Source organism: Phodopus roborovskii, unplaced genomic scaffold (assembly GCF_943737965.1).
Source record: "Phodopus roborovskii unplaced genomic scaffold, PHOROB, whole genome shotgun sequence".
Taxonomy (NCBI): domain Eukaryota; kingdom Metazoa; phylum Chordata; class Mammalia; order Rodentia; family Cricetidae; genus Phodopus; species Phodopus roborovskii.
The window spans coordinates 1,715,592-1,727,443 of NW_026126409.1; the positions used below are offsets into that span (position 1 = coordinate 1,715,592).

Here is an 11,852-nt window from a genome sequence, read left to right on the forward strand (position 1 = left end):
TCCTACTAGCAATGGAGGAGTGTCCCACTTTCTCCACATCCTCTCCAGCGTAATCAGTGTTTTTGTTTGTTTTTGTTTTGTTTTGTTTTTATCTTAGCCATTCTGACAGGTGTAAAATGATATCTCAGAGTCGTTTCAATTTCTATTTCCCTGATGGCTAAGGATGTTGACCATTTCCTTAAATGTCTTTTGACCAGTTGAGTTTCTTCTGTTGGGAATTCTCTGTTTAGAACTGCACCCCATTTTTTAATTGGATTATTTGGTATTTTGGCGTCAAGTATCTTGATTTCTTTATATTTTGGATATCAGCACTCTATCAGATGTGTGATTTTCCCATTCTGTAGGCTGTTGTAATATCTTTTGACCATATCCTTTGTTTTACAGAAGCTTCTCAGTTTCAGGAGGTCCTATTTATTAATTATTGCTCTCAATCTCTGTACTGCTGGTGTTATATTTAGGAAGTGGTCTTCTGTGCCAGTGTGTTCAAGTATACTTCCCACTTTCTCTTCTATCAGGTGCAGTGTAACTGGATTTATATTGAGATTTTTGATCCATTTGGACTTGAGTTTTGTGCATGGGAATAGATATGGATCTATTTGCATTCATCTACATATCGACATCCAGTTATGCCAGCACTATTTCTTGGAGACATATCTTTTCTCTAATGTAAAATTTTGGCTTTTTTGTCAAAAATCAGGTGTTCATAGGTGTGCTGATTAATATCAGGGTCTTCAATTTGATTCCATAGATCCACATGTCTTTTTATGCCAATATCAATGATTACTGTAGCTCTATAGTAGAGCTTGAAGTCAGGGGTGGTGATGCTTCCAGAAGTTCCTTTATTATACAGGGTTGTTTTCGCTATCCTGGTTTTTTGTTGTTGTTGTTGTTGTTTTTGGTCGTTGTTGTTGTTTTTACATATGTAGTTGAGTATTATTCTTTCCAGGTCTGTAAAGAATTGTGTTGGGATTTTAAGGAGGATTATATTGAATCTGTAGATTGATTTTGGTTAAGATTGTCATTTTTATTATGTTGATCCTACCTATCCAAGTACATGGGAGATCTTTCCATTGTCTTATATTTTCTTCATTTTCTTTCTTCAAAGACTTAAAGTCCTTGTCATACTGGTCTTTTACTTGTTTAGTTAGAGTTACCCCCAAGATATTTTATGTTATTTGTGGCTATTGTAAAGAGTAATGCTTCTCTGATTTCTTTCTCAGCCTATTTATCATTTGTATATAAGAGGGCTACTGATTATTTTTAGTTAATCTTGTATTCTGTCATATTATTGAAAGTGTATATCAGCTTTAAGAGTTCCCTGGTAGAGTTTTTTTTTGGGGGGGGTAGGTCATTTATATAAACTATCATATCATCTGCAAACAGTGAAAGTTTTATTTCTTCCTTTCCAATTTGTATACCCTGATCTCCTTTTGTAGTCCTATTTCTCTAGCTAGAACTTTGAGTGCTCTATTGAATAGACATGGAGATAGTGGACACCCTTGACTTGTTCCTGCTTTTAGTGGGGTCACTTTGAGTATCTCTCCATGTAGTTTGATGTTGGTTGTTGGCTTGCTGTATATTGCTTTTATTATGTTTAGGTATGTTGCTTGTATCCCTGATCTCTCCAAGACCTATATCATGAATGGGTGTTGGATTTTGTTGAAGGCGTTTTCAGCATCTAGTGAGATGATCATGTGTGTTCTTTTTTATTATTTAAGTTATTTATATGGTGGGTTACACTGACAGATTTTTGTATGTTAAACTATTCCTACATCTTTGGGATGAAGCCTACTTGATCACGCTGAATGATTTTTCTGATGTGTTCATGGATTCAGTTTGCCAGTATTTTATTGAGTATTTTTGAATCAATGTTCTTGAGGGAGATTGATCTGTAATTCTCTTTCTTAGTTGAATCTTTGTGTGGTTTGTGTAACTGTAGCCATGTAAAAATAGTTTGGCAATGTCCCTTCTGTTTCTGTTGTGTGGAACAACTTAAGGAGTATTGTTATTAGCTCTTCTTTGAAATTCTGGTAGAATTCTGCACTGAAACTGTCTGGCCCTTGGCTATTTTTGGTTGGGAGACTTGTCTTTTTATGAGCCGATGACTCATACATAGTCGTGACCCTGTGCTATAACTCTTGTTTTGTGATCAACAAAGTCATGTGACTTACTTGTGACAGTGGGATACATGAATGAAATGGTTTCCTTCATGTCTTTTTCAGGTAAATTTCCTCAGTGGTACTTGCTTCTCCACAGTAATAATAACCAGCCCTAATACTTTTCCTTTGCATCCCTTTTATGTCTTATCAAAATACTGTCCTTCATATCTTCTCACTGCATGAATGCAGTGAGAACTAGTGGGTCTCACCCTGGCTTCCTGTGTGTATTTGTTGTTGTTGTTTTATTCTTTATTTATTTTTTATTTTTATTTTACATATTGATCCCTCTCCCTCCCACTCTCTTCCCCTCTCCCCCCCCCACATGCACCCCAACCACCCTCCCCTCCCATCTCCCCCCGCCCACTCCACATGTAGGGTGATGCCATCCAGAAGGGGTCATCTAAATCTGTCAAGTCATTTGAAGTAGGGACTAGGACTTCTCTCCTATCTCTAGGTTAAGAGAGTATCCCTCCATGGTGGATGTGCCCACAAGGTCTTTTTGTGCACCAGGAATACATCCTGGTTCCACTGTCTGTGGTCCTTTAGACTGCTCAGTCCTTCGAGCTGAGACCCATGTTCAGGGGGTCTGAATCAGTCCCATGCTGGATTCCCAGCTATCAGTATGGAGGTCTATTAGCTCTTCCTTGTTCAGGTCAGCTGTCTCTATGTGTTTCTGCATTATGGTCTTGTCCTCCCTCTCTACATCTGGATTCTAGTTTACTTTATTCAGATGACAAAGGGGCTGAGAAATAAATCAGAAAAACATCACCCTTTACAATAGTCACAAACAACATAAAGTATCTTGGGGTAATACTTACCAAACAAGTGAAAGACCTATAGAATAAGAACTTTTGGCTCTAAAGAAAGAAATTAAAGAAGATATCAGAAAATGGAAAGATCTCCCATGCTCTTGGATAGGTAGGATAAACATAGTAAAAATGGCAATCTTGCCAAAAGCAATCTACAGATTCAATGCAATCCCCATTAAAATCCCACCACAATTCTTCACTGACCTTGAAAGGATAATAATCAACTTTATATGGAAAAACAAAAGACCCAGGATAGCCAAAAACAACCCTGTACAATAAAAGAACTTCAGGAATCATCACCATCCCTGACTTTAAGCTCTACTACAGAGCTATAGTCCTGAAAACAGGCTGGTATTGGCACAAAAATAGACTAGTGGAATTGAATTGAAACCCCTGATATTAACCCACACACCTACTAACACCTGATATTTTGCTAAACATCTAAAAGTATACAATGGGGGTAGGAAAGCATCTTCAACAAATGGTGCTGGCACAATTGGATGAGGGTGTGTAGAAGACTGCAGATAGATCCATGTCTGTTGCCATGCACAAAACTCAAGTCCAAATGGATCAAAGACCTGAACATAAATCCAGCCACACTGAACCTTAAAAGAGAAAGTGGGAGGTACCCTTGAACAACTTGGTACAGGAGACTGCTTCCTGAACATAACTCCAGTAACACAGACACTGAGATTGACAATTAATCAATGGGACCTCCTCAAACTTAGAAGCTTCTGTAAGGCTAAGGACACAGTTGACAAGACCAAATGGCAGCCCACAGACTGGGAACAGATTTTCACCAATCCTGAGTCTATTTTTAAACTGCTGCTATGTCACTTATACATATCATGTACTCATAGAAAAATCTTTCTAGAATTTTAATTTTGCCAGTAAGACAGTTTAGAGACAAAGTAATATCTTTTTGCAGTAGATAAGGCCTTTGAACCAGTGTATCTTTTGGATTTCATGTATCTCAGTCCTCTGATTTTAGGGCACTTGTAGCAATATGTAATACTGGTGATGTTTTGATTAACAAATGCTGTGACTAAGCTCTCACGAGATCCTCTAAAGGAATATTTAGCATGTTCTCTGGGTTTTTGTTTCCTTATCTGTGAAAATTGAAATATTCATCAATTAGCAATTCCTTTACCTATAAATAAGGAATGTTGACAGTTCCTTGTTGCATACAAAAATTTGTGATTCATCTTTATGAATCTGGGGGTGTGGGAATCCTTAGGGGTGGGTCTAGCTCATTGGGTCAAAATATCAGGTTTGCTCCTCTCTCTCTGTCTCTCTCTCTCTCTCTCTGTCTGTCTCTCTCTCTCTCTCTGTGTGTGTGTGTGTGTGTGTGTGTGTGTCTGTCTTTCCATTTCTCACAGGCCTAGCATTATTATTATTGCTGTTGTTGTTGTTGTATTTGTAACTTCTACCTCACATGGTAACAGTTTTAGAAATCATGTTGAATGGGGAAGAGTAAGGCTATGTGGTCCGATTGCTAAAATATGCCGACCTCAAGCCCCTTCCCCCGCCCTTTTTAATCTGTTTCATATTCACAAATTAAGCATTTAGTCTGGGTAATAAATCAGGGCGGTTTACAAGGCTCACAGGAGACAAACAAGCGAGAAGGGCGCAACACAATATGGGGCTAGAGAGATGACTCAATGCTTAAGAGTGCATGTTGCTCTTACGATGGACCACGTTCAATTCCAAACACCATGATGGACACCTCATCACTGCCTTTAACTCTCGGAATATCTTGTACTTGTGTCCTCTGCAGGCACTGCACTTGGTCACATAGATATACTTATATACATAATTGAAATGAATCTTTAAAAAAAAAAAGAGTAAGGTTATAAAACTAGTAGCTTCTCTCCCACCAAAATGCAAACTCTGCCCCAGGAGCCCCCAGCATTCTTCTGTCTACTCATTTCTAGAGTATCACATGGCCCATTGTAGTTGTGAGAGGGTCTAGGAAAACTGCTTTGTATCTGTCTTCAGAGTGGCCTGGCAAAGAAGAGGAACTTGCCAGTAGCTTTGGACTGACCAAACAATAAGTGTCTGTCAGAGTTTTTCTTAGAGAACTCATTTGTCTATGTGGTCATTTCCAGAAAGTATCTGTTTGCAAAGTGGAGTCCACTATCACTTTGCTTGGATTCAAATCTAAGTTTCCTTCCTATGCATCCCTGCCTTTGTTTCCTTATGAGTAAACAGGATTGGTAGTATTACAGGTTTTGTGTAACTAACTTCAATACTGCAATTATAACTCTATACTCAATGAATGTTGTCACCAAAGTCCAGTGCCATGCTTGAATGCAGAACAAATTGTATGGATAGCAGGCTTCTTTGAACAAAATGACTTGGAAATGTAGCACTTGAAGCTGTAACTAGAGAAATCCCTGAAAGATATATAGTCTTAACACCTTTTGCCTTCCTTTGTTTGGGACAGCCTTTTAATTGACATTTCTTGTTTAGAAATGAAACACTGTAGGGCTTATTCAGAGTCTTCTCTGGAAGTAGCATGCTGAAAAGCATATTTTGACTAGAATGTAACAAATCAGGAAACAGTTCTAGATAAGTGACTTAGACAGAAACAGTGCTGTTAGGGCTAGTATAAAACAAACGCCTCTGCACTGTTTTCAGCAATTAGAAAAAAAAAAATACCATAGCATGAGAGAGATGGTGGGGGAGGGGGAAGAAAGGGGCTATCTGAAACATAGAAGGCATTCCGTTAAATAACCAGTCTCAAAAGAACATAGAATGAGGAAAAACATCAGAAAGCAATTCCGTGTTCTGCAAGCCTCATCTTGTTTCCTAGTAACCACCCTTCATAGCATGAGAATGAGAACTGGCTGATCCTAGAAGAGAAGCAATAGAAATTCAGAATGACTTCTAGTATGTATTACTGTCTTACAGGGGACTAGCAGGTGGGTTGTGCATGGAAGGTCTATGCAGTTGACCCAGAGTTACAGAGAATAGATGACTGTGTTCAAGCCAAGTACATATGAAACCCAGGTCACATGCAAGAGTCTCATGTGAACCAAAGGTTACAGCCCCTCCTGCTCAGCAGATTACCCCTCCTCCCCTTTGGGCATGTGCATTTTGGATGCATGTCTACTCTGCAATATTGGCATTCCTTGGAATCCAGAATAAATGCTCATAAAAAATTCTAGCTTAATTTCTTATCTCAATGAGTTATCATCCTGCAGTTATGAGTACCCAAATAATTTGTCAGCTTTGGATGAAGTCAAGTGTTCAAAAACCTCTCATGTTATGTGTAGTAATGTGCCAGGTGTGCTACACACAAGCAGTTGGGAACTCTACTAACCACACTTCTCTGATTTTTGTCTCCAGAAAACCCGTTATGAGATTTATGTCAACATTCTGAAAGAAGGAGGCAAGGAGCTCCTGAGTACTGAGGGAAACGAGGCAGTGGGACTAAAGAAGTCACATTCGAGCCCTTCCCTGAACCCAGATGCATCTCCAGTCACTGCCAAGGTCAAGCGCAATGTGTCAGAGAGAAAGGACCACCGACCTGAAACACCGGGCATTAAGCAAAAAGTTACTTAGAATCTGTTCATGGCCAGGAAGTGCTGGTCATGGAGCAAAATAGAATTTTTCAAGATCTTTCTGGTAATCAGTGAATATATTTAAAAAAAATAGTCTGTGACTAAATGGTGCATTAGTAACCTTTTATAGTGTAAATTTTTGTTAGTTTCTGTACAGATGTCTTTGCTCTTGAGTTCTTACTTTGATGATTTGGGCAAATTTCTAACTAATGCACCTTTTGTGAGGAGCAGAGGGTTACAGCCCTTTCTCCTTCAGCTTTCTCTTATTTGCACTTCTGCAGTTATTTTATGTATTCCCAATCAACTGTTGTACTTTTTTTAGGTTTAAATTTTTAATTCATTGTAAAACACATAACTGGACAAGCATTGTGCTTTAGTAACTCCTAGACTTTACACATGAAATCCTGCCCAGTCACGGAGGTGAAGTTGAATGCTCATAGATGCTCACATAAAAATGGCGGTGCTGGGAGTCAAGGGGTCCCAGAATAGTGCGCTTGTACATTCATCCTAGCTCCTGTTGTTCAGTGCTGGACACAGGAGAATGGGGAACATGACGATGACAGGACTGGAGGGAGGACTTAGGAAGGCACAGGAATCTGCCTCATCTGTGGCTTCCATTCCAGCCATGCAAGGGAAAGCAGATGTGGAGTCATCTTGCCTGGTAGAAGGCTGGGGTCAGATTGGTACCAAGCTGCTTCCATTTTCTAAAGGATGGTGGTGATAATCAGCCCTTTAGGAGCTGCAAGCTGCAGCAGGAGGGTGTGTGGTCTATCATAGTGTTACCTCACTCCCATTGGGTCTAAACTAGGAATCAGAATCATCTCTGTCATTGATACCCTTCCTACCAGGAACTGATCCATTTTTGCATAGATGTGTAGATCATGTCCTAGTTGAAACAGAACAATGTGCAAAATGATTGCCCCTTTTTTTCTTTGTTATATCAGGACAAATAGGGAACAAATGCAGCTGTAGTTCTTCATCAAGGGACAGTGACCCTTCAGACCAAATCTGAAGTCAGTCTGATCATAGTGACTGAAGATGGAGGAATTTGATGATTTATGTACAGTTCCTTAGCTTATCCTCATCTCCAACTCTATAGCCATCTTACTCTGTCATTACTAAGATTGCTCCTGAATTTATATGTTTGATCTCATTGTTTTCTATGTATTCAAAATGGTTTCACAAACAGTCCCTTTAAAATTCAAGGTATTAAGTAGAATATTGCCTGTAGAGGAAGAGAAAGGCAGATAAAAGGTAAGACTCCTCTGTGGCTGAAAACTCAGGTTTCCAACCTTGAAACTGTATTCTCTAAAACTACTATCTTCCCAACAGCATAGCTTCAAAACTAACAGAATGACAATTAGATATTCATCATCCTTAGACATTTTCTCTATTTCTACTTGGTTAGTTGGAGGTACTATGACCAGAGAATCAGCTGCTCTTGCATGAATAGCATGATTCCAGTAAGTTAGAGAAAGTCTGTTAGAAAATCATGGTAGTTTATAGAGGCATATCGTTAGGATATGCTAGCATTTAGTTACAGGATTAAGTGTTAACCTCTACTTCTTTTCCCTAATGTACATGTCCATCTTATTTGTGCCCAGGAATAATAACTCTTCTCCAAAACTAGCTGCTTGTTTCATGGCATTTTGCCACCTATTGAAAAACTTCCTTTAACTTCTATCTTGTTTAGGTAAATGCAATTGACTTAGTTTATATTTCAGAGCCATGAAGCTAATGTGGGTAGTTACCATTTTGCTTCATGTACCTGAACTATTACACAGCTTCCTGCCGAATCTAATACTTCCTGAGCAAGTTGTCTTTCTTCTGGAAGGTGAATTATCACTGTTTCTTTTTGCCTAAGTATTTGTAGTCTCTCAAGGGAAAAGAGGTACCAAGACTGCTGAGTCTTGAGCATCATCTCTGAGCATCAGTAGCTGAAGAACAGTTAACATGTTTGAATGTGTTTGTCCATAGTGTATGTCTATATGTGTATAGAATGTTTGTGTGTACTTACCTAGAATATCTAATATACATTGAATGGTACCTTGCTGCAGAGTTTCTGGCATGGAAAATAGTCTGGGAATACCCTTAGCCTCTGCACTGCCACTGTTCCTATTATAAGACTCATAGTGTTTGCTCCAGAACTTATGGTCATGCTTATAGATAATCAGATGGCAAAGGCACTTTTGAAGCATCATTTATCTTGAAAAACAACTGGGATATTCTTCTGTGAGTTAGAATCCCAGCCTGCCCTAGTGCAGTGCTGTCCGCCTTCAGGGGATAAGTTTAAAATGTGTTTACCCTGAGGCCTCTGGAGGGATGCTACCTGAGAAGAGTGCACAGCAGGCTATGTTTGTCCTATGGTAGGAAACACCTCTGACATGACAGGACTCTGAGAGTCTGGTCCATGGCCAGCCCCATTCCCCCATAGTATTGAGTCATAAGAAATGGAAAGTTGTCCTTTGTACAGCTACTCTAAGCCTGTTGCCTGGTGCACGGTACAGGGAGCTCTCCTTCCCTTCCTTTCCATGGTACTTCATCCTATCCCACCTCTACCTACTTTCACCCCTACCTCAATGCCCTGGAGCCCTGGAGTTCCTTTCCATATGATAAAATGTTATCTACCTTACGTTAATACCCTTAATAATGATTTTCAGTGTAGAAAAGTTCAAGACATCAGACAACTTTGATGGTCTTGTTGCAAACTGACCCTGTATAAAATCCATATATTGTGAGGCTCACCATGTCCTACATGCTGACTTCTAGAAAGCTTTGCCAGGAACACCATTGTAGAGATTAAAATCTTGTTACTACCACTAAGAACCCTTATTTATTGGTATATCATTGTCATTTCTGAAGTGTACTTTAAAAAATTATATCATTTACCTAATTCTTAGCAATGCCTAATTAAACCAAGTGTTACTTATTTCAGTTAATCACAGTGAAATCAGCATGTGGGGGAGTACTCTGCTAGAAATAGTTTATAGATTATATGTAGATTTTTAAAACTGCTCTTAGGTAAATAAGATGGAGCTATTTCTCATGCAACAGTTTGTGAAGTTTGTAAGGCATTCTATGCCCTTCCATTTATTTCCCTCATCCTGAAGATGAAGACTATTTTCCAGGAAAATGTGAGGGAATTGATTCTGGAAGAGAAAAATCTGACTTGTTTTTGAAGGCCTACCTAGGTTTATGTTATAATCTACTTGGGAAATTGAGTGTAGGAAGTTACACTGGCTCCTTTGCCTTCTGCCCTTTATCAGATAAAGAGCAAGGATGAAGGGCCATGCTGGGAAATAAGAAAGGACCATCCTGAGATGCACATCTCATCTGCCTTGTTGATTAGAAGTCAGTTTCTCTTTGGTCTTCTCAAACGAGAGAGACCTTAGATGAAGTCAGCTGAAGATAGAATTTTAATTCTTAGCCATTGTTTTCTAGTAATCATCAAGTAAGCCTCACTTGACATTAAGTTTCTTAGTTTTGAACATCCATGTTTTTGTGGTTTACCTTTTATGGATGCAAGATTCTATCAGGTCAGTATCTACTTTCCTGATTTTATCAGAGAGTGGTAACTTTGTAAGTTCAGATAACAATATGTTCTTCACTAGTAAAGTTCACACTAGAGCCAAAGTAGAATTGTCACATTTGACATCCTGTCTAGACTCTGGGTCAGGAATGATAATGCAACCTGGGGTTTGAGTCATTATCTGCTTTTGTTTCAAAGCATCTGTGTTACTAAGATAGAAACAGACCAGTCAATTTTGTAGGCAGGAAATCTCCCTTGCTCCAGGGCCTCTTTCCTTCATTCACCCAGGCCAGGCTGCTGGTGAACCTCTAAAGCAGCAGAAATCTTCCCACTCACTTTTGACATCTGCCATCATCATGCCATCCAGAGGGCTTCATCAGTCCACATAAAACAATCCCTGAGGTATTACAGAGGTACTTTGTCACTGTGTATCCTTTCAGATTCCCTTTCCATCCTTCACACTTATCAGGACTGACATCCAATGTCATTCTCATTCTGCATCTGTGGAGTGGGTATCTCCAAACAGTCAGCTCATTGCTTGTGGAAAAAATGTTAGTAAATACTTGAATCTGAATGGCAGTTTGCTGATTGTATGCAAGAGCAAGGAAGACAGCAAGTTACTTGTACATACAGTAGGTTTCCTTAGGTCTTGTGGGCACATCCTTCCTAATTTATATGTGTATCTGTTGTATTGAAGTATTTAGGGAATATTTGTATAGATAGTACGTCACATGTCAACAGAAATGCTTTCTGTCACCCGCTAATGTTGTATTTGTGGGTATTTATAATTGTATGTATGTATGTATGTGCATCAATGTACAGATTGTGTATCAGTATATGGTATATGTATGTTGAAATTATTTTTGTCTTTAAAAACCAGTATAATATGAAAAGAACATTTAAAAACCTCATAGGAATGATTATATAGTACAGTTGTTGTTGAGAGTTCATATAGTGGTATTGTTTTATTAAACTTAAATTCAAATGATATTTTGATTAAATTTTTTCATAAGACTTTACAATAGGAAATTCCATCTTTAAGGTTTGAATTACCAGGGCAAAAATGACTTTGAACTAAATTTGTGAATCTATTGAGGTGTACAGTGTGCAATACAGTGAGAAGTCATTATACTTTGGGAAATACAGAAATGGGGGGAAAGCCAGCCTGTGCAGTCTTAACAACTTTAGTATTAAGAGCACTTCAACATAAAGTTGAGCTGACAACTTTGGGCTTATTACAAAATGTGATGCTTTTGAGCTCACGTTCTTTATTGTTGTAATTAGTCCAGAACACTACGTAGCTTTCTGAAGAACTTAAATATGTCCCCAGTGTGTCTTTTGTACCGGTGTATACTTTAGAATAGCGCAGTCTCTCTCCTGGTGCCACATCCTTATCCGCTTTGTTATAAAGGAATATCACAGACTATCCTGAAAGTCTACCAGGGCATCCCAAGATTGGGTACTGTATTCCAGGTTCACAATTGCACAAATTAACAGTTAGTATCACAGGCAAAAGGACTTTAGGAACAAGTTAAAACTTTATTTAATATTTTTCTACTTCAGTCTCTTTTCCTGACTCTCCCCAAAGAAGAGCCACTGGCCTTAGTTGTTTGACATTATTGCTTATATTATAGAGTGTAAATAATAACTAGAGACCACAGTTTTATTAACCAGCATGTTTAGTATATTTAAAGCAGCAACTGGACATGCTCAAGGGAGTGGCTGGCTGCTGCGGTGTGTTTTGTCTGAACATGCTGCCTCATGTCTTCATGTCAGAGAATTGGCACTG

General features: G+C 38.8%; 1 protein-coding gene across 2 annotated transcripts in view; it reads left to right on the forward strand.

Annotated features, from left to right (window-relative positions):
• The window catches only part of Psd3 (pleckstrin and Sec7 domain containing 3), a 358,240-nt gene extending 351,646 nt beyond the window's left edge, over nt 1-6,594 (forward strand). For both annotated transcript variants that reach the window (XM_051181930.1, XM_051181929.1), the window contains one exon: nt 6,320-6,594. In XM_051181930.1, coding sequence (XP_051037887.1) covers nt 6,320-6,535 — 216 coding nt within the window. In that variant the 3' untranslated portion in view covers nt 6,536-6,594. The remainder of the gene's footprint in view (nt 1-6,319) is intronic.
• Nucleotides 6,595-11,852: the final 5,258 nt, after the last annotated feature.